Source organism: Centropristis striata, chromosome 8 (assembly GCF_030273125.1).
Source record: "Centropristis striata isolate RG_2023a ecotype Rhode Island chromosome 8, C.striata_1.0, whole genome shotgun sequence".
In the NCBI taxonomy this organism is placed as follows: domain Eukaryota; kingdom Metazoa; phylum Chordata; class Actinopteri; order Perciformes; family Serranidae; genus Centropristis; species Centropristis striata.
In genome coordinates this window covers 37069929-37093137 of record NC_081524.1, presented here as the reverse complement: position 1 = coordinate 37093137, position 23209 = coordinate 37069929, and the positions used below count along the sequence as shown (strand labels likewise).

Genomic DNA, 23209 nt, shown 5'->3' with positions numbered 1-23209 from the left:
TTGTTTGGACTGGCAGTGCAGCGTGGCTCGCGGTGACGTCAGCACGGCGTGACGTCCGTTGAAGTAGGTGGAGGCGTGTTTCAATGGATACACACATACACACTTATATAGACACACACACACACACACATACACACACGGGAAGTCCTCACTTTGGGCTCTTCCTATTCCCATATTATCGCCTAACTAATTTTTTCAAGTTTTGCAGGAAACACAAAAAACTTCACCAAAACTGTAACACTGATTGATCATTTTACTCAAAAAGGATGTAACAAAGGATGCCTATTATTGTCATAGTAATAACACTGTGTGTAAATTATGTAACTTAAGAGAACTAAATGACTTAGGCAATTTTTTTGAACATGCCTTTGTGACTTAAGCAAGATATGGTAACACTTTATTTTGAAGGTGTCTACATAAGAGTGACACAAGCCTGTCAGAAACATGACATGACAAGTATCATGAGCATTAATGTTACTTCATAGTGTCATTAATGTACATGACACATCCCATGTCATGTTTATGACACACTCATGTCACTCTCATGTAGATACCTTCAAAATAAAGTGTTACCATATCCTGCTTAAGTCACAAAAGCATGTTCAAAAGATTGCCTAAGTCACATTTTATTATCAGTGCTACTGAAAATGAGGGTTTTCACTATGTCTGATTTCCACCACGAGTGGTTCAGAGGTGGAGAGAACGTCTGTCACCATAACTGTACAAAATTGCCAAAAAAATTAAATAATAATAATAATTACAACTAGATGAACCGATAAACAAAAACTCCACAAGGCTTAATATTTGCCATCAAATATAAAAATAAAATCACTTTTGAGCAGCAGGGGACAGTTTCTGTGTAAGACCATGGGATGATAAGGAATCCTCCTGATATACTGGGTTGTTTTAATGCATTATGTATGCATTTTTTATTGTTATTTTTAAATACTAGTATATATATGTGTGTGTGTTAACCCCTACTGTAAATGATGGTGTTGATTCTCATTGGTGACTCAAACATAATGGACAGCTGGGGAAACAGAAGCTAACCAGGTTAAACCACAAAGCAAGAAGTACAGCAACAAGTATATATAATAAAGTTCCTTTAATTGGTAAATGAGTAACTTTTGAGCATAAAGCTGTAAATACTGGCTGCTTGTTATAACCAATAAAGTCCTCAGAGAGAACAAAATCTACTTATGCATTGCAGTGTTTCATTTTTTACATACATAGAAATCAAAGTTTTAGTAACTCATACTGTTTTTATTGTATTATTTTTTAATAACATACGAGGGACTGACACGTGTGGCCACTGCAGTATGAAAAGCATCGGCTAAAAAAATTAATTAAAACTGTAGCTTTGACTCCCTCTAGTGAGGAACAAAGGTTACAACAGCAAAGTGCAACATGCCATCTGAGTCACACTAGTCAAAAAAAATATTTTTCTTTTTAACAAAATCATTTACCATGAGGAAAGTTTACTTTATCTTGAAGTACTTCTGGTAAAAAAATAAAATAAAATAAAAAAGTTACAGTTTAGGCTGTAATTATTTTTGTCCCACTGGAGTGATAATAAAGATATTGTTGTTGTTGTTTTTTTAATATTTTAGAACCTTTCAGTGGCTGGAATCAGGAGTTTTTTTTAGACTTTAATGGTAAAGCTAAAACTGCTGTCATATGTGCCTTGAAACATCTGGATACTTATGCTATAACTGTTATATTTGTATTTAATTAAATTGGTAGAAATTCCATTTTGACATTGTAAAAATTTTTTTGTTGCTGTTCAGTGTCAAAAGAGCCAAACTAGATCCACTGTGGCTCAATGTGATAAAAAAAATAAAATAAATAAATTCCAAGAACTCTGGATATTTTTTATTGGCAGCTCTGTATTAAATATAATACAGAGCTGTTCCTGATAATGTATGCTGTGTGTCACTGCTTTTGATCAATATGGCGGATATATCAGATTATCATCTGACAAATCGATGTTTTTTCAGAGCAGTACATGTCTGGAGACTTTATTGTCTCACTGATGTTATTCTGTTGCACAGTGTAACTACTCACAACAAAGGCAAATGATAACTAACATATAGAGTAGGGGTCCCCAAACTACGGCCCACGGGCCACTTCCGGCCCGCCAAAGCAATTGGAGTGGCCCACTTAACTATCCCAAACAATCCCTCTAAACATGGCCTGTTTTTTTTAAATTGCGTTTATTATATATTTATCTATAAAATATCCACATGTAATGATTAAGGTAGGCGTTCTAATTAAAACTGACCTTAGTTGTGAATTATTTACAGTAGTAGCTAATTTTCACCCCCTCACACAATGGTATATTCCGATCTACGTGATGCCAAGCCGTAAGCGTCAAGTTTTCGCGGGCAAGGCAAGCTAACGGAAGAGAATAATAGTTTCTGAATGCAGAATCTATTTTCACCTGTACCTAGGGATGGGTACCGTTCACATTTGAACCGATACGGTACCGATACCCGGTACCTGTGAATCGGTATCGGTACTCAACGGTACCAATTTTCGGTACTTTTGCGTTTGAAAATATAAACTATAAAAAATATATCAAAACAATATAAAATCCAGGATGAGCAGTGCTTTATTGTTGAGTTAACGTGCATTTTGTAACATGAAGGTTGCAGTGTTATCAAAGAATGCAGAGGAGCGCTCTCAGGTGGCAAGTGCACGGAGAAAAAAAAAAAAAAAAGGTTGCAAGTGCACGTGTGATTTGTTGTGCTGACGTCGTAGCTGTGCGGCGCAGCACCGGTCAGACAGTATTGTGGGCATAGCATGGTTGGAATAAACAAAGTTGAGTCGGGCTGCTCTGTGAACATATCGAGGATGACGCAGGAGTCCGAGGGATTTAATTTCAGCGAGGCAGTTTGGAATAAAGTGGCAGGTAATATTCCTGAGATGAAGAGCGGAGTTTTAGCGGACCAGAGATGCAGCAGCTAGCTGCTAGCTGTTAATGACTGATCTACAGAAGAATGGAGAAAGCAAACGGAGTAAGGAAGGTCCAATCTGGAGGCAGACGAAGGCCAAGCCCGGGTAGAGACATTGGAGAGATAGCAGCTGGCGGCTAGCAGGCCTAGAGCCGGCTGTTCGTCTCTGCGCCGGGGTGGAAGAGGGCAGCAGCTAGTGGCTAGTGGCTGCGGTGAGCAGACAGAACCAGAGGAGGAGGTAAATAAAAAAATAGTGCGATCGTCAGCACGCTTGTTAATCAAAGACGTCAAATGAAAACAGGTTGAAATCAATGATCAGTTTAAAGGTAACGCTGTTTAGGTACCGAAACATGGTACCGTTTGATTTTACTTGAATCGGTACTCGGTAGTACCGACGGAATTCGGTCGGTACCTATAAAAGTACCGAATTCGGTACCCATCCCTACCTGTACCTGTTACAAAATCACATCACCTCATTGTTAACTGGCATCAGCTTGTGTTTTCATTTTCTACAAAATAAAAGGAATATCTGTGGTACTTCAAATAAACATGTGAAGACTTTTTCTTACTTTTTTGCAAACCAACAGGTGGTGCCTCATCTCGTTATGATCGTTATATTTACACAATAACACTGGTGGTCACTTTGGCCCATATCATTTCCTGTTATAGACTGACCCCGGCCCCCCATCACAGAAAGAAAAGATGATGTGGCCCCCACCGAAAAAAAGTTTGGGGACCCCTGATATAGAGCATTAAGGAAAAACAACAATAAACATTCACAATAGACTTTATAAACTCATTTGGTTCACATTCATTGAAATCCATCTGTTGTCCATTTCTGTTCAGCTGCTGCTTGCCCACTCATCTACGCACTGCTGCAAAACCACTGATGACAGAGAAATATTCTGTGCCCACACATTACCCATATGTGAGGTTAAAATTAGAAATGAGGACATCCTATGACTAAGTATTGGAAATCACCCTAACAGAGTATGAGAAATGCATTTATGGACACACACACGACACATTGGAGAATCCAGACCTTTGGATGCAGTCTGAACTGTAGGAATGGAAGAGTGAAACAATGAGATGTGTTACTGACTGAAAATTCACAGCCTTTGTAGAGAGTTGAGGAGCTTCAGGCTAGTAAAACAGTCTCAGCCACTAAAGCTGCAGTCTGTAGGAGGACTGTGGCATTTTACAGAGCGGAGGTAGAACATCATCTGACTCCCGTCTTGACGTCTGATGCTTTCAGATTTCTCTTCCAAACTTGAGGGATCTGTATCACAAACAGGAGAATTATACTTTTAACCCTTTATCAGGCAAAGAACTATATTTGGTAACTTCAGGTAATATTTCGAGAAAAAAGTTGCAAATTTACGAGAAAAAAGTGGGAAAAAAACAACTTTAAGAGATTTAAAGTGGCAAATCTGCGTGAAAAAAGTCGCAGATTTACGAGAAAAAAGTGGGAAAAAAACAACTTTTTTCTCCCAGATTCACCACTTTAAACCTCATAAATCTGCACATTTTTTTTTCGTAGATTTGCCACTTTAATCTCGCAAACTCAAAAACAAAACTTCAAATTTTATCGAAGTTTGTTGCCTTGAAATTTTAAGTTCACCCAACTTTTCTTTTTTTGCAGTGTATTGGACTACACAACCCAAAAGTTTGCAACAGCATTAAGCTACAATTTGCAAGGGCTTGCCAAAATTGGACAATAACATTCAGATGGTAGGGTCAGAATTTGGTGTGAACAACATGAAGCATTGTTTCATCCCGACTTCTTAATTTCTTGGCCTCCACAGTCACCAGATCTCACCACAGAATGTGGTGGAACAGGAGTTTCATTATGGACGTGCAGCCAAACTGCAGAAACTGTCTGATGCTATCATGTCAATATGAACCAAAATCTTGGAAGGCATGTTTCCAGCACCTTGTTTAATATTTGCTATGAAGACGTATAGTATCTGAGGGCAAAAGGGATTCCAACATGGTGCTGCATAAAAGTGACCAGTGAGTGTATATGCACAGTAACTCATCACAGAGCCATGTAAGTCCTCAGTTTACAGATTATATCTAGGTCGGAGCATGCTTAAATACACAAACAAACAGTGTGGGCCTTTGGGATGAACTTTCCTCTCTGAAAGAAACAGAGAAAAGTTGAAAGTTCAAAAAGGGCTGTGATTTAAAAAAAAAAAAAACCTTAAACATGTACAATGTAGTCATTCATACTGAAATAGCGAGCCAGAAATGTGCAAAAACAAGTTTGTGAGTTGTTACTTATATCTTTAAGTTGGGGTTCAAAACAAGGGACAATAGTTCTGCTAACTCTTATTTCTTTGTTGTGAAATGCGGGAAAGCGGTGATATTCATTAGCGAAAGCTAGCGGCTAACTGATGCTAGCGGCTAACTGATGCTAGCGGCGCTGCTTGTTACAGCTAAAAAAAAACCTTAAACATGTACAATGTAGTCATTCATACCGAAATAGCGAGCCAGAAATGTGCAAAGATTTATGCTCGGGGATGTCTGAAGGTTCAAAATAGCCTTTTAGGAGAATGCAAAGAACAAAGAAAATAAAAGTTTTTAAAAAAATACTTCCTACAGCTGTTTGGGTCACATTTCTTGTAAACATCTTCTTGTTTTCAGCTAATGTTCATGAGCTGATGGTTATTTCAAGTCTGTAAATATACATATAATCCTGCATTGATGCAGACTTGCTGTTGAAAGGTTTTATAAGCCACTTCCACTCCCAAATGGGAATGGCACTAAATATGGGGGATCCTCCACATGAATGCACAGACTTTGCAGTGTTGTTTTGTCTAAGTAACATGTCATGGTATATTTGCAGAAGTATATTAGTGTGACTTCAGTCCCAGGGGTGGACTCTGTCCTGTAAATATTGTGATTGTGATCTACTAGAAAAGCACTTTTGTGTTTGTTTTAGTTACCCCAAACACTGCACCAATCAGGAAAGTGATGGGATTCTATATCTAAAGGTCTCAAGCTGCATTCACACTGAAGCTTGTCAGTTTGACAGTGTGCAGGCAAAAAAAAGCCCCAAAACGCAGCTACGGAACAGAAACCTTTCACTACATCAGGTAATGTAACGTCACTATTTTGTATCAGTTTTTTAGTTAATTTAGTACACAATCAATTGCAGAACCAGACAAACACAAAGCATGCAGTAAGACAAAATGCACTGTTACGGGTGAATTAGGTTACTTGTCGTATCCAACATTACTGACCTGTAATCAGGTTCTGTAGGTCTGCTCTGTTTAACAAAGTATTTATTAATTACACAATTAAAATTTAGATGTAACACTAAGTTTAGACAACAAATTGTTTGAAATAACATGATTACATTCTTGTCTTCATTAAATTAAAGCAGCATTCAATACTTCGTCTAAAACCTATAGCTTACCATACCATGTTATGTGATATGCTGATTTAATACATCTATTTATAAAAGAAAGAAGTGTCTGTGTGTTTGTGTGTGTGTGTGTGTGTGTGTGTGTGTCTAGGGCATATCTCTTGACCGTTTGTCAGACTGATCTAAGATTTCGTATGTGGCTTGCGCATGGCACGATGGTGTGCATCCTCGATTTGGAAGATTTTTGAATTCATTTTTCAAAAAAACAGAATTATTTACGTAGGACGTGTTGCAGCATTGCACTGTTTCCGATCGGACGCCTTTTAGGGGAGCCCCGCCCCCTTTTAGGGGAGCTCCGCCCCATTGTGTGATAGGCCTACACCTGGTCAGTAACACAATTCACTCTGTATTTCAACCCTGACTCATCTCATCTGGAAGTCTATTTAGCCTACCTATCTTTCGGAGTTTTGAAGTGGCTTCAAGGTTCGATTTTCCAATAATATTTGAATAGTTTCCAGCGAATATCAATGTTCAATGTGTATGTGCTGGATGTTGTGCGTGTAATATACACTTCGTATATTAACACTACGCAAAAGTATTACACCTCATTGTACATCCCACATTCACACACAACCTCATTAGGCCATAACTGAAAAATCTACTTAATCTCCCACTATACAAATACATACTTCCTACGGGCACTGCACTAGTGTTAATCAAACGTAAAACTGGGCCTACTACAGATGAGCATTTAATATCCAGGAATTCACAGTATTCTATACACCAGTCCTTGTAGCAATTTGACCGCAATTAAGCCCACTGACCATACAGCCTTATACTAGGTTTTGACCTACTCACATTACTTGTGTACTTTCACCCTTTATTATATTCATTTATTTACAAAGTAAACTACTGCTTCCAAGTACATCCCACTGCTTTATTTTATCTGCAGGATGTCTGTGAAGCTGCTGGGTCTCTGCCTGCTGCTGGTTCTGTTGTGTCCCAGCTGGGCAGATAAACAAACGTGTCTCCGATCCTCCTCTAGCTGTGATGAGTGCATCCAGTCTGGCCCGGAGTGTGCTTGGTGCACCGGCGTGTACTCTAACGTCCACTGTGATACCTTGAAGAGGCTGCGGAGAGCAGGCTGTCGTAAAACTGACTTATATAACCCTCAGGGCAGGGTGCACGTTGTCAGGAATCAAGCAATAGATGCCAAGGCCGTGTTGCTCCAGCCCCAAGAGATCTCCCTACATCTGAGACCGGGGGTGGGCGAGTGCTTTTCTCTCAGCATCACCAAGCCTACAGACCAGCCTATCACAGAGCTGACCATGGACACCAGCCCTGTGCCAGCAGGAGTCAACATCACATTCAGTAGCATCATGGATGAAAACCCTCTGGTCGTACAGGTCGGCCAAACCGAGACAGAAATATTGTACAGAACATCAGGAAATATAAATTATTATAACAAAAATCTCTCTTCTCTAGGTGGATGTTGAGGCTGCCCAGTGTCCCACTGACAGTGACGACTCAAACCAGAAGCAGAACAGGACCGGGCCCTGGTCGGTCCACATCACACCCAGAGGCTTTTCACAGAGTGTGAAGTTAGAGATAACTCTGGAGTGTGAGTAGAACTTCAGAAGAACCACACAGTGGTCAAAAAGACGGTGTTACAAAATCCTCATATTGGACAATGAGATAAAAACGAATTGCTACCCCAGCAACCTGTCACTCAGGAGGTGGACCACTGGTGTCCATGGTACTGTGTACATTCAAATACACTGCAAAAAAATGAAAAGTTGGGTGAACTCAAAATTTCAAGGCAACAAACTTCGATAAAATTTTAAGTTGGACAATTAAACTAAATATTTTGTTTTGTTTTTGAGTTTGCTCAACTCTGAATTCAGATTTTTGTCAACTCAACTTTAAATTGTACTAACCTACAACTTTTAATCCTTACTTCTGCTAACTTCTGCAATGTGCTGAATTGGCACGATTGTAATGCCGCTATGAAATGTCAACTTTGAGTTAGCATTGATACGCTAATGGCTACTCATGTAGCTGTAACAAGCAGTGCTGCTAGCATCAGTTAGCCGCTAGCATCAGTTAGCCGCTTTCGCTAATGAATTTCACCTTTTTCCCGCATTTCACAACAAAGAAATAAGAGTTAGCAGAACTATTGTCCCTTGTTTTGAACTCCAACTTAAAGATATAAGTAACAACAACTCACAAACTTGATTTTGAGCAGACAACTGGCTTCCTTTGTTGTGCTAACTTACATTATTGCCCTAAATGTCAATAATTTATATTTCCAAGTTTTACCATCTTACATGACTGTTTTAAGCCAAAAAATACAAGTTGGCTTTTTTGCAGTGTAGGCGTGAGCTTGTTTCTGGTAGTCCAGAAATCAATGGGTAATGTCCATAGACTGTATAAAATAGGTAATGTCACAGTGACTACATCCACTTCTTCTTTACAGTATATTGATAAAATAGGTCAACTGAATGAGCAAAAGACATTAACAGGCAGTATGCTGCTAAAGAATGCACACATTTGTCTTCTATGATGTAAATATCTTGTGAAAAACAAAATATATTTTTTTCCCCAGGTCAGTGTGACTGCACAAGAAACCGTGAGGAAAACAGCCCTAGCTGCTCTGGGCATGGGGCTCTTGTGTGTGGCCAATGCGAGTGCAACAAGACTTATAGTGGACTGCAGTGCCAGACGGTTACGGATTATTTTTCTGCACCAAATGAAGACTTGTGCCGCTCAGGCCCAAATGACCCTGTGTGCAGCGGTAGGGGAGAATGTGTGGAGGGATTCTGTGAGTGTGAGAGACAAATAAACCCAGCAGAAAGATACAGTGGAAGATTCTGCGAGTGCAGCAACTTTGACTGTCCATACCACAACAAAAGGTTAAAAAAAATTGATAATTAGCAGACCATGTTATATTGTCATGCCTGTTTATTTGACTTAATTACGGAAACATTTTTTCTTATTTAACAGGCCATGTGGAGACCATGGGAGTTGTGAATGTGGACGCTGTGTTTGTGATGACAACTGGACCGGGGAAGACTGCAGCTGCACAATGGAAACCAGTTCCTGTATGGCAATAAACGGGAACCTGTGTAATGGTAGAGGGTTATGTCAATGCGGAATATGTAAATGTGAGGGACCATACATGGGCCCGACCTGTGAGATCCTGAGTTGAGACAGGAGCAAAGAAGGACAGGTGAGAGCTGCCTTGTCATATTTCTAATTTCAAATCCACACTGTAAAAAAAGATAAACAATAGCTACTCAATAAAATTGAGGCAACAGATTGCATGCAATATTATTAATTAAATCTAACTATGTTACAAGTTGAGTTAATAACTTAAGGAAGTGCCTGTCAATTAAAAACAGACTAATTATATTGTGTTGGATTTATTCAAAATACATAAACATAAAGATTATATTTAATGTGGTCAAAATAAGTTGATTCCATCTCAAACATTTTTATATTAAAGTTACTAAAAAAACTGCCTCAAAATCAAGGACGCATTTATATTTAATACATTTTATCAAATATATTAAGTAAAATGAAATGACTACATAATGATTTATTAGAGTGCAGTGGCGGTTCTACACAGGGGCCTCCAGGGGCCACTGCCCCTGTGAAGAAGCCCTTGGCCCCTGCTGTGGCCCCTGTGTCAAATTAATAATAAAATGATCAATTTATAACGATGAACGCTGGAACAATTTTTTCCTAATTTTTGTTCAAACAATATCTCATTGTACACAAAAGGAACCCAGAATGTGTACATTGTATAATAGTTGAATTGTGCAATAAAAGCACAAAGTGTATATATAAAAAAGATTATTCTCACTGCACTGCACTTTCAAAATAAATACGTAATTGTGCACAAAAATGTGAAATGTAATTTTCTTACAAAAATAATTGTAATTGTTGGTAATCTCATTGTTTCAATCAATATATTTATATCTTCCAAATATACTTAAATAAGATGTGTAAATGAGCTAAAATAAGGGTTTTGATTGCTTAGATATCCTCTTTGTCGCTTTTTTACATTACATTACATTACATGTCATTTAGCAGACGCTTTTGTCCAAAGCGACTTACAATAAGTGCATTCAACCTGATGGTACTTTTAATGTGCCCTTCTGATTAAACACGGTAAAACCACAGTAAAATTAGTCTAGAACCGCCACTGTTCAAATCTAATTTCTGTTAAAATGGAATGGGCACAGTAGCATCTCCATCAAAATCCAGCTAAATTACCCAGTTTATATTCATTGACTCGTTTTTAAACTCTCTCATCATCAGGTGTGATCAGGAGTGCGGCAACCTCAGCGTGACAACGGTGGAGACCAGAGATCATCTCCCTTAACCCAGTACAACTAGTTCAATATGTAAAGAGAGGAGCTCTGATGATGACTGCTTCTTCTACTACACCGTGCTCAGGATGTCCTCTAGAGCAGTAGTTCTCAACCTTTTTGAGTCGCGACCCCCAATTTAACATGCATGTTGTCTCACTGAACAGAATCTCACTCGCACAGTTCAGATCATACAAACTCAGTTGATACGACGCATTTTGGACAAATAATGAAGCAGACAACAACTAAAGCATCTCTCTGTCTGTGCATTTATATATGTTTTTATATTCTATTGTTACTTTTAATCCTTTGCTATAAGCTTAAAGGTCCATTCTGACCTCCCGAGTGTGAAACAGTCAGCTTCAAGCCAGAGACTCCTTGGAAAGTAACAACTTGCTACTTTGGGATTTGTCAGAAAAGACACAAAATTACCCAAAAAAGAATCAAATTGACCACAAAATGACCAAAAAAAAGACACAAAATGACCAAAGAATTACATCAAATTAAGCAAAAAAGGAATCAAATTGACCACAAAATGACAAAAAATGACCACAAAAAGACACAAATTGACCAAAAAAGACACAAAATTACCAAAATAAATACACAAAATAGCCCAAAAAGAAACAAAATTACCCCAAAAGACACAAAATGACAAAAAAAGACACAAAATGACCAACAAAAGACACAAAATGACCAAAAAACCTACGAAATGACCAAAAAAAGACATTAAATGACCAAAAATACTAAAACACATTAACCCATGAACACTTTAACACAGTGGAGACAGAGCTGACTTCCAAAAATGATTTGGCGACCCCCAGAAATCATCTCGCGACCCCAACTGGGGTCCGGACCCCAAGGTTGAGAATGGCTGCTCTGGAGTGGAGCTGACTGTGGTGCGGGTTAAGGATTGTACTTTGTTTCCAAGCAGCAGTTTGGGATGAAAAGTGTCCCAATCAAGAGCATTTTATGCTGCTGCAAGTCAGCTTCATGCAATGAGTTTTAGTTGTTGTTTTTTTCTTCTAAATCCTACGTTTGTTTTAATTATCGTAAGAAAATTGGTCAATAAAATGATTACCCTCACTCAACCAGGAGAAAGTATTGTATTATGTAAAATTGGTGAGGTTTGATGACTTTTGTTTCTTTAACTACACCTTCTCCAGGACTTCTCCCTCTAGGGGAGAGTTGACTGGGATGTCCTTATTCCAAGTAGAATAAATAAAAGCAGGGAATGCTTTAGTGCAGGGCTACCTCATGATTGATAGATTGCTGCTATGGTGCATAATGTGTTTTTGTTCAAAAGGTCCACATCCTGCAAGACTGTTTCCTACACATTCAGTGGTGGAAAGTAACTAAGTACATTTACTCAAGTACTGTACTTAAGTACAGTTTTGAGAAACTTGTACTTTACTTGAGTATTTCCATTTAATGTTACTTTTTACTTGTACTTCATTTCATTTTTAGGCAACTATTGTACTTTTTACTCCACTACATTTAGCTGCCAGCTTTAGTTACTTTTTGATTCAACATAAAACATAATAGATTTAAAATTTGTACCACACAAAAGTATATTAAGTAGTCAAAATTAGCCCTACCTTGACAACAGTAAATTTAAGGCTAACATAAATGCATCAAAAATAATAATACAATACTATATTTGGACAATCTGAGTGAGTCCATTCTGCATTGCAAATACTTTTACTTTTGATACTTTGACTACATTTTGATGCTGATACTTTTGGACTTTTACTGAAGTAAGTTTTTAATGCAGGGCTTTTACTTGTAGTGGAGTAATTTCACAGTGTAGTATTAGTACTTTTACTGAGTAAGGGATCTGATTACTTCTTCCACCACTGTACACATTGATGATCTAGAATTGAAGAATTCATCACAGTACAGGCTCCAATCCTTTTTGTCATATTCCAGTGACTATACAGATTTTTATTCCACAAATCTCTGAGTGGATATAATTTATAATTTCTCAGGATTTTATTTCATTTTTTCATTTCAGGACCTTCATTTCTAACAGCAGAAACAATGTTTAGAGTAAAAAAAAAAGGCAAATCAGACTCAATGTGCTTCAAAGAAAAATAAACTGACAACTTCCAAGAAGGCTAGACATTTTTATATACATTAAATATGATATAGGGATGTAACAATAAAAAGGTGAAGGATTTAGATTTTCATTTTATTGGAAAAAAATACACAGTGCTACAGGGCAATGCTTTCCAACATTTTGGGCTTATGATCCCTGAAATTGAAGTCTAGCAGTTCTGACCAGTTCAACCAATGAAGTTAAACTCTATAATTATTCAATGATGATTTCAGATGACAAAAATATATTTTTTCTGCTTCCCTGTCCGGGTAATCTTCTATGGACCCCTTGAAATTACTTGCCAACCTCTTGAGGGTAGCCCGACACCCAGGTTGGAAACAGTCAATGTATATATTGTGATATTGTACTTGGAAAACTTTAATTTGGGTTTAAATACTGCTGAGTGAAAATGCTTTCCTTTGTTAGAAGGTTTTCACATGTTTTCATTTAGCTTTAATGCAAAAAGGGACGGGACAGAGTCAATAACCTTTTCATTTATGGACAGATGTCAATTTAAGACACATTAACAAAGTGAAACAAAATATAAAACATGGCAATATTCATTCTTGTCATTGTTTTATATCTATATATATTTTAAATTAATATATTAATTTCATTGTTCCTTCAGAATTGCTGATCACGTGTCACTGCTTTTAATCAGTTATGTTAAATATGACATCAGATATTAGATTATCAACGTTTGCAGAGCAAAAAGTGTTTCAGGAAGTCCTTATTGTCACTTGTATGCTGTAACCACTCAGCTAGAAATAACACTATGAATCTATGTGTGATAGACTTCCATACACATCCATTTGAGTCACATTAAATCCCAATCACTGCTGTAAAACCACTGATAACACAGAGAGACACTGACTCCACATGTTTTAGCCATATATATGAGAACACCATATAAGGACATTGTATGACTAAGTATGGGGAATCACCCATGTAGGAGAAATAAAACCGATTGGGACTCAGAAGCACTCAACACATGGGACGTTTAGATGCAGTCTGAACTTTTGCTGCAGGCAGAGAGCAAAACAATGAGATGTGTTACTGAATGAAAGTTCACAGCCTTTGTAGAGAGTTGAGGAGGTTCAGGGTTGTAAAACCGTCTCAGCCACTAAAGCTGCAGTCTGGAGGAGGACTGTGGCATTTTACAGAGCGGAGGTAGAACATCATCTGACTCCCGTCTTGACGTCTGATGCTTTCAGATTTCTCTTCCAAACTTGAGGGATCTGTATCACAAACAGGACACTTTTAACCCTTTATCAGGCAAAGAACTATATTTGGTAACTTCAGGTAATATTTAGAGGAATAAAGTTGCAAATTTGCTAGATTAAAGTGGCAAATCTACAAGAAAAAAGTTGCAGATTTAAGAGATTTAAAGTGGCAAATCTGCGTGAAGTCTTAGATTTACAAGAAAAAGTGGGGAAAAAGCAACTTTTTCTCCCAGATTCACCACTGTAAATCTCATAAATCTGCGCATTTTTTTCTCGTAGATTTGCCACTTTAATCTCGTAAACTTTTTTCTCAAAATATTATTTTCGTATGTTTTTTTTTACACATTCTGGCTGTATGTAATATCCTCCAATATTCTCTAGGGATGAAATTTGGAATTTGCAAGTATTTCAATGAGTGCCCTATTAAGGGTTAAAGTGGTGAATCTGGGAGAAAAAAGTTGTTTTTTTCACTTTTTTTCTCGTAAATCTGCAACTTATGACTTGATCTTTAACCACATTATAGCGTGTGTGTGTGTGTGTGTGCGTGTGTGTGTGTGTGTGCATTACCAGCGGGGGAACTGAAGGCTCTAGATGTCGTCCCAAAAATGACAGCAATCGTCTCCATATCCACCCGCTGCCCAGGAACATGAATCCTGTCACTAGCCAGAAAACACGAGGGTCCTGTAAAAAAGACCCAAATCCCATTATTAACCATTCAAATCCAACATTTTGTCTGAAGTTGTTCACTCACAATAACATACAATTCAGACAGCCAACAAAATTCTCATATCTGAGAAGCAAACACAACCGTCAAGCACCAGATGTGACAGGAAGTAATTAACCTCTTCGAAGGACGACGTCAAATTCATTCCAAAGGCCACTCCAATCAGCCCGAATAAGGAAAGGGAGAAGGAACCCATCGCCAGCTGCACATTCAGGCGCATCATCACATTGCGATGGCTGGAAAAACAACAAACAGCACACAAGAGCCACAAGTCATTTTGTTTCTTTTATGCGTCAGCTTAAAGGAAAGGTTCACAATTTCTCATGTCTGTCTCTAAACAACAGTCAGGGGCCGGTATGTTCACTGACTGAGAACGGTGTATGTCAGGGGTGTCAAACTCAAATACACAATGGGCCAAAATTTAAAACTTGAATAAAATCGCGGGCCAACATTGAACAAATAAACCTTTTAATATATACCAAACATTTTTTGCTTTAACATTAAATATGGAACCAGCTATGCTTATAAACATACAATATATAACTAAATAGTGCAGACATGCAAAATCAAATTTCAAATAAAAAACACATCAATGTCATTCATTTATTAAATAAAAAATTAAATAAAAATCGTATGCCTCTTTTCTGTTTGCATCCTTCTGATTTAAATATCAAAATAAACTTTTTCAACAGGTTAATAAATTCTGCCTTTCTTTTCGCCATTTTTGGGAAGGCGTAGCTCGGAGACGGCTCTAGCTTGAGGTTGCTATGACGACTGTGCATTTCTGGGTCCTGTCCTGATTGACGCGCCAAAACAACAGCCGTATAATACCGGCGGGTAAGCTTTTATAGTACAATAATAATATAATAATTTGGTATTGCCAGAGTTTGACACCCCTGGTGCATGTCGTCCTCCATCACTTACAGTGACAGAACATTAGGACGGTATCTATAATGGCCAGCATAAACACAAGGAATAAGGGAATAAGGGAAAGGAAAAAAATGTTTTATTGTTCTTATGGGTAAAGGGCTGCTGCTTTAAATCAGAGTGACCAAGAAAAAAATATTTTTTAGACATTTTAAGTTCCAGAACTAGTGCAAATAATCTACATAGATTACAATTTGGTTTATGAAACATAACTGTGTGTGTACCTGTCCAGATTAATAAAGATGACACTCTCCGAGTCGTCTATCAGCCCTTTCAGTTCTCTTGCCTTGTTCCCCAGCTCCTCCGCCTGTAAGGAGCAGTAGAGTCACTCAACACCATCACCAAGTGTTAAACTGTATGTAGACAACATTTACCATTAAGTGCCTGTGCTTTTGATATTAAACAAGCAAAACAGAAGGGGTGACTGGACATGTTCTACACCATTATAATGGTGCAGGTAAGTATTTATGTTTATTAAAATTGTCAATATTTAGTTGAATTCATTAAAACCAACAACATTAAAAAAACGAAAAACGTTTTTCTTAAGTAGCCGTACCTGCATAAAGTAATTCTCCAACAACAGCTCCATCTCCTCAGCGTGGTCAATACCCAAACTGCTCTCCTCACTGGACAGGCAGACAGAGATACATGTTCATACACACATTAAAAAACAACCTCAAACTCTAACCCTACCCAATGAGGACAATGATATGTCAAAACACAACTTGAAGTGGATGAAGAAAATGTTTCTACATCCTGAGAACCAATAAAGGCTTATCTTTTTTATTTTTGACTGCAGCCACTCACCGAGGCTTTAAAGGAACTGAGAAGTGAAAGAGAAATGCATTTAACATTCATGTAAGTGTATCTGGAACTTACAAAACTCTGGGGTCTGTCCACTTGGTCAGACAGAGTTCTTCAATGATCTCGTCCTCATCCAAAATCTTCAGCAAGGTGTCCTTGAAGACTTTTATGTCCGTCTCCAACTCTGATAGGCTGGAAGAGATACAATCAATCAATCAATATCCTTTATTTAACCAGGTAAAATTAATTGAGATTAAAATCTCTTTTTCAAGAATGACCTGGCCAAGAAGGCAGCACCATGATAAAATAAGAACAACCAACCACAATTCTCATACACCACATTCAACATCAGTTAAAGTACATACAAGATCAGGGACAAGACTATATGAAGATTGAAATGAGTGAATGAAAATGAAAAAGACTGTTAAAGCACAGCTGAGCGTAACTGATGATGAATTTAGTGCCAATCACTGATTCCAAAATTATACTGTCAGGGTTTCTGGAGAGAAACTTTCAGTTCTTCTGTGTCGTTGCTCCAATTGTCTTCTGCTCTAAAAATGTCAAATGGTGTGATTTTTTTCTCAATTTCCAACAACTCGTCAGCAACCATTGGGTCAAACCATCCGGATACTTTGTCAGGATTGTCTACAGACTTAAATTGTTAAAGAATTTTAAATTTCGTCAGTCCATTTTAATTTTACAATAACAATCAATAACTATCTAACTAGATGATTGTGATGATTTTATGATGTATGTTGTTGTTGTTTTTTTACCTCTTGCTGTTCTGCAGCAGTATATGTAGTTTACTTCTATCAGCAGAAAGGATCTTAGGATCCACCAGGGACTCCAGAGTATCCAACATTACTGGTTCAACTTCATTCAGCCGAGCTTGAAGAGTGTTTACCTATCGACCCAAACACATGAAGACACATATGTACAAGCATGCTTCACCTCATCAACAACAACAGAGCCACTATGTAGGGGTGCACCGATTGCAATTTTCTGGCCGATCACTGATCATAGATTTTTAAAAAGCCTGAGCTGCCGATTCTGATTTTGGCCGATACCGATTTTTTTATAACTCACAGCATACACCTTCAATGTTTGAATCTTATTATATTGAAAAACAATAACACAGCAGTTTTTTTTCTTTAACAAATAAAGGAAATCACAATGTCTGAGGTAGTTAATAAATTATTGAACTTAAAATAAATAGCAACAATTTACAGGACAAACTAACAAAAGAACTGCAACCATAAATAAAGTGTTTTTTGTTCTGTACAACATACAGACAACTAGGGAGGGCATCGATTTTCGAATATTCGAATACTAATTAAATCATAAAAAATCGGATAGTTCATCATATCTGGAAGAAAACATTTTTTTATTACTGGTGCCTTCCAAACGGGGGCAGCGTAACATTTGATGATACAGTGTGGCGGCTAGAAGCTGTAGAAGAAGAAACAAACGGCAGCACATACACACTGTACTTCTACAGAGCTAACTGCCGCTAACAGCGGCTCTTCTTAACGAGCCGGCCTCTGGCGGCTCGTTAAGAAGAGTAAGAAGGAGTAGCTGGATTTGTCTCCAGTCGCTTTCTTGAAAAATCGTTGCTAAGGGGGTCTGAAAAGTTGCTGAATTTAGCAACAAAGTTGGGAGCACTGCTTCGCCGGTGGGGGTTATTATCGAGGTAGATAAGATCGCTAGATAAGATCGGTTTGACGTAAAGGAATCGGCCGATCGCCGATCCCGCAAAATTAAGGAAATCGGCGCCGATCGATCGATCGGTGCACCCCTACCACTATGTCCTTAAATTACAGGCATTCATTAACCCCCACCCTTAAACATGACTACATGGTTGATTCATGCAGGTTTCCTCTATGTTAGAAGATGCTTAAATACACAGTGTTTGTATAATATGGCTCACCTTGTGCTGCAGGATGACCTCCAGTGCTCTGAACTCAAAGGGCAGAGAGTGTGACTGTGAGGCCAGCTGAGGGGCCAGCTCCAGTACCAACCAACGCTCCAAACCAAAACCACGAAAATCCAACACCATGAGGGACTGAGGGGTCAGGATGGCTTTCAGAGACTGTTGAGACACAGACGTATGAGCCTCTTTGGATAAAAGTTGTTTGAGTGTTTTCCAAATACTGTATGAACATCTTTATTTCAAGACTACTAGACTGAAATCACTTTAGCATTAGTTGTTTTGTAACATTTAATGTTAATGTGAAATTGTATGCAGTCCTAATAGTCGACCATAAATATCTGATCCATAAATATTTGCTACAGCAGCACTCAGACCCCGTCAAAATAAGACTGAAGCTCATCCATGTGTCACTGTGTGTAGAGGTGAATAGTGCCGAGACACAGCTACGGAACAGAAACCTTTCAGTACTTCAGGTAAAGTACTGGCTCTAACTTTGGCAAGAAATAAATATATATAGAGGATATACATAACTAAGTTCATACATACATACATAGTGTTTGCATGTAATGTTATTGTAGTCTCAATAATAGATGCAAAATTGCTTTACAAAAGTAACTAAATACAAACAGGTGTGACTCCAGGCTAATATTTTCTCTGTTTATCAATCTAATCGAGTACATGTGTAAATTTGTCTCAATTTGCCCAGGTTATTCTTTATCTTAATTTTAAGCGTGCCACATAAAACATAAATGGTAAGTGACTACAAGTCATCGAGGCAGACAAAACCACACAAAAACACATTTTAGTAAGTTAACTAAACTAAAAATTTGCCTATTAATTACATACATTTTTGGTTCACTATTTTACTTTTACATCCTTCTTCTCCTGCTTCTGTTGTGTCCCAGCTGGGCAGATAAACAAAGGTGTCTCTTATCAGCAAAATACTTGTTTCTTGCTTTAATACAGCCAAATTACACAGTTTACATTCATTGACTTAAGGATTGTCATTACTTTTCCAGCAGCAGTATGGGATGAAAAGTGTCCCAATTAAATCCATTTTTTCCAGAGAATTTAATGCAACTGCTGCTCCAAGACAGGTTCATGCAATGAGTTTTAGTTCGGTTTTTTGGTTCTAAATACTATGTTTGTTTTAATTATTGTAAGAAAACGGGGAAATAAAAGAATTACCAAAACTTCAAACAATGTTATGATGAATTGCCTTTCATTTCAGTTGTTTTGTAGTTTATATCGGCAGGATAAGTTGATTTGCTGCAGAACTATTAGCATATTGGTGGCTTGGATTTATAGTGTAAATGTAAAATGTTCCCTAAACAACAGCCAGATTAAAAATAATCTCGACTTGCTTGAAAACAGAAACGTCTAATCAGCCACAAAGCGAGTTTACACGACAGACAGAGAGCATACCTCCATCCGTATGATGATGCAGTTGTTTCTAGGGATGAGGCTGGTGCTGTGCTGGAAGCGAAGGTCTCTGGCCTGAAGACTGAGCTCCTGGCACAGCTCCGTTTTCTTCTTCTCTTTTAGAGACAAAAAATAAGGAGAGAAGCAGAAGGAGAGGGTTAGAACACCAGTAAATACTTCTCGGTTTTGTATATGTTTGACCTCAAAATAGGTCACAACATATCTACTGCTTTCAGCATTCTCTCTAACAAAAGAAACAACAATAAACATAATAGAGTGAGGGAGCCAACACAACCCATTATGGGATGGCTACATCACAGTTCAAGCTACAAGTAACAAGTTAATGGTGAGCAACAGTTCATTGTAAATCAAATTGTGCATGGAAAGGATTACAAAGTACAGTGTGTGTTCAACTAGGAATGGGAGCGTTTCTTTTGGGCAAACTGTTTGTCACAAACTTTCTATAAAACTCCCAATAAATACATATATTTACGTGCTGTATGCATGTCCATAAAATGCTCCTAATAGCAGAATATCTGAAGATCCAATGTCTTACCTGGAAAACACTCAGTTTGGACTAATGCCTAATTCTGAATATCAAAATGGAAAATGCTCTTAAGGGGACTCAAATTTGGAATATTATCATATTATGGATAATAGTGGAATATTAATGTGTAAGTGTTGTCTATGTCAGGCATGTCCAAAAATGTGAGTTATTTAAATATTATGATTTATTTTCAATCACTTACCAAAGGTAGACACATTTCCATCTTGGTCAAAATTCATCTGTGAAATAAATAAACAAGAAGCTGGTCACATACCTCAAGCAATCACAATGATCTAAACTTAAAAAATAGTGTTCATGTATTACGAATATAATAATAACTTTATTTATATAGCACCTTTCAAAAGCAAGTTACAAGGTGCTGTACAACAGAAATAAAACATATCAAATACAATTTACTGACAACAACAAAATAAAACAACAAGAAGAAATTACATTTAAAAAAATGTAAAATGTAAAATTAAAAATCACCAATCACAACAAGGTAATCATACAACAGTAATAAAAGGAAATTAAGAGAAGGCCAATCGATAAAAGTGAGTTTTTAAAAGAGATTTAAAAGAAATTGAGAGATTGCCGGGCATATATAGACTGCATCAGTTTCTCCAAAAGCATCCTGCCATTAAGTGCATCTGACTGAGATTTAATAGTTGTGGCTGCTGTTCAGAAAAGCTTTTTGGCTGCCTGCTCAGTGTCTCTTACCACAACAAAAACTGGAGCCACGCTGGAAACATCTGTCACTCTGTGGCGGATCAACGACACTGTTCAAAGAAAAGACAAAGTTAACCGCTGGTAAAAAAGCACTCACAAGGCGCTGGTTGCTCCCTGAGCCACCTACGGTACAGGAGTGGATCGGTATAGTAAATGACATTTATCTTATGGAGAGAATTACCTTCTCCCTTCGCCTTCAGAAAGATAAATGTATTAAATTGTGGTCCAAGTGGGTTGAATATGTTAATGTGGAACAGACAGAAGTACTGTAAGGATGACCCTGTAATGCTGTTTTGTACTGTAACATTGTACTATGTTTTATTGGGTCTAATGATTAGTTTGTATTACTTATATTTCATTTTGAAACTCCATGGTGGATAATTTATTTTTATTTTTTCTATTTGCTCTTTTACTTATTATGTCTACCTTTCCCAGTTTGTTCAAAGTTCTCAAATGTAATACGTTTAACTTTCTGTATCTTGTTTCTTGTTTTGTAAACAAAAAACCTTGATTGTGAGTGGCAGAAATACTATTGTATATTGTCTGAAAGTAAGCACTGTATGATAATGCTCTCACAAAAAAGAAAAAAAGAAAAGACAAAGTTAAACCACAAGTAAAGTAACAGTTTCAACAGTTTTGACTAAAGCAATAAAGAAAAGTAAATTATGAATACACTGTGCTCTGTAATAGGTGGGACTGTTCCAGTGTTCTTTTACCATCTTAATACACATTATTTACAGGAGTTAAATCTCTGTAATGTTAAAGGTAAATGCACTGTTCTTGATCTGACCAGCTGTAAATGCTGAATATGAAAAATGCATTTTATTTGCATTTAAAGTGTTTTGCAAATATTTAAAGTATAAATAAGAATATTTGAGGGAGCTCAAAAATTGTTGTGACTGTGTGCATTTTTTTTTATATAAAAAGGTGCAAAAAATGCCATGTCATTTTTGTAATTATTAACAAACCCTGCAGATAAATTGAAATATCAAAAACACACATCAAGTACTGTAAGTAAATACTCGACTACAGCACACTGATCACTTCTCCTTCTTACCAGGCCATGTTGCACCTCCTTGTAGCAGGTTCTCCTTCCTCACAGCAGCAGACTGAGATCTCCTGGGCTGACATCTTGACACAGACACTGTTTGACTGCAGAGTGCATTTACAACACCACCACTGTGACTCCTGCTGTACAAGCCCAGTCTTCTGTTTCCCAGTGGCACAGTGCACTTCAGTGGGTAGAGCACTGCACGAGTACTGAAAAGGTCAAGGGTTCGAGTCCCACCCATTCTTGAGGAAAACACAGAGCTGAACAGGCGCTTTTGATAGAAGTTCCCACTTAATGGCAAATACATCTTAGTGCAGTTCACACAGCCAGCCAGCAGTACCTTGTGTAGTTTCATCTTCACACACAGCCACAACTGCAGAAAGGAGATCTTAAAACCAAAGCCAGAAAAATACAATCCTTACAGGACAGTTACAATAAGAGCAAATACTGGTTAGCTTCATATGCTCGTTAGCTAACTTTCTTCACCATGTTTTGTATTGTGCTGTTCTCTGCATGTTTTGATGCTAGTTATCTTAGCTGCTTGCATTAGGAACAGCTTGTGCTCTTATTTAAATATCACAAAGTTCGTGACAGTTAATAAACACACAAGTAACACCAAGTCAGTTACCTTCCGCTAACTACAGACTGTCCCGAACCAACACATCAGGCTGTGTTTTATTCTGAAAACAAGTTGTCCAAGTTAGCATGGTGCAACAAACTAGCAAACAAGAGGACATGCAAGAGCACTGAGCGGGACCATGATGCACCGCGGCGACTCGACCGGCTGCCAAAGATCGTCTTTAAAGAAGTGAATCACTCGGACTGTAAAAGTTGACGATAACAAGCGTCACACTGTTAAAATAATCGCCTAAGCATAGACTGTATAAAATAAGTAGTAGTAATAATAATACTACTACTACTACTACTACTACTAATAATAATAATAATAATAATAAATAAGTGATAATAAATAAGTAATAATAATAATAATAATCGCCTAAGTCTTTTTTTTTTGTAAAATCGCCTACATCCTCAGTTGATCAGGTCATGTGATTTTACC

The 23209-nt window shown here is 37.6% G+C and overlaps 2 protein-coding genes across 2 annotated transcripts; one reads left to right on the top strand and one right to left on the bottom strand.

Moving 5' to 3' along the window:
- Nucleotides 1-5920: 5920 nt before the first annotated feature.
- LOC131976933 (integrin beta-1-like) lies at nucleotides 5921-11789 on the top strand. Its single transcript, XM_059340154.1, has 6 exons — nucleotides 5921-6052; nucleotides 7277-7730; nucleotides 7810-7945; nucleotides 8930-9236; nucleotides 9328-9553; nucleotides 10648-11789. The coding sequence occupies exons 2-5, from the start codon at nucleotides 7278-7280 to the stop codon at nucleotides 9530-9532; spliced, it is 1101 nt and encodes a 366-aa protein (XP_059196137.1). The 5' UTR covers nucleotides 5921-6052; nucleotide 7277; the 3' UTR covers nucleotides 9533-9553; nucleotides 10648-11789.
- A 1105-nt stretch (nucleotides 11790-12894) lies between these two features.
- mrs2 (magnesium transporter MRS2) lies at nucleotides 12895-22881 on the bottom strand. The gene is made up of 12 exons (XM_059340147.1): nucleotides 22156-22881; nucleotides 21090-21148; nucleotides 20572-20608; nucleotides 19826-19938; nucleotides 18398-18559; nucleotides 17244-17374; nucleotides 16546-16662; nucleotides 16223-16292; nucleotides 15891-15973; nucleotides 14858-14975; nucleotides 14583-14696; nucleotides 12895-14030 (listed from the first exon to the last, which is right to left on the bottom strand). The coding sequence occupies exons 1-12, from the start codon at nucleotides 22502-22504 to the stop codon at nucleotides 13971-13973; spliced, it is 1413 nt and encodes a 470-aa protein (XP_059196130.1). The 5' UTR covers nucleotides 22505-22881; the 3' UTR covers nucleotides 12895-13970.
- Between the last annotated feature and the right edge of the window lie 328 nt (nucleotides 22882-23209).

Bases quoted from the DNA above. Each gene is read 5' to 3' on its own strand.
- LOC131976933 (XM_059340154.1), top strand. From the start codon at position 7,278: ATGTCTGTGAAGCTGCTGGGTCTCTGCCTGCTGCTGGTTCTGTTGTGT. The intron at 7,731-7,809 runs GTCGGCCAAACC...TCTCTTCTCTAG, and splicing joins AAAACCCTCTGGTCGTACAG to GTGGATGTTGAGGCTGCCCA. The intron at 9,237-9,327 runs GTTAAAAAAAAT...CTTATTTAACAG, and splicing joins TGTCCATACCACAACAAAAG to GCCATGTGGAGACCATGGGA.
- mrs2 (XM_059340147.1), bottom strand. From the start codon at position 22,504: ATGAAACTACACAAGGTACTGCTGGCTGGCTGTGTGAACTGCACTAAG. The intron at 21,149-22,155 runs GTAAGAAGGAGA...TTCTTTGAACAG, and splicing joins AGGAGGTGCAACATGGCCTG to TGTCGTTGATCCGCCACAGA. The intron at 15,974-16,222 runs GTACGGCTACTT...TGCTCCTTACAG, and splicing joins TGGAGAATTACTTTATGCAG to GCGGAGGAGCTGGGGAACAA.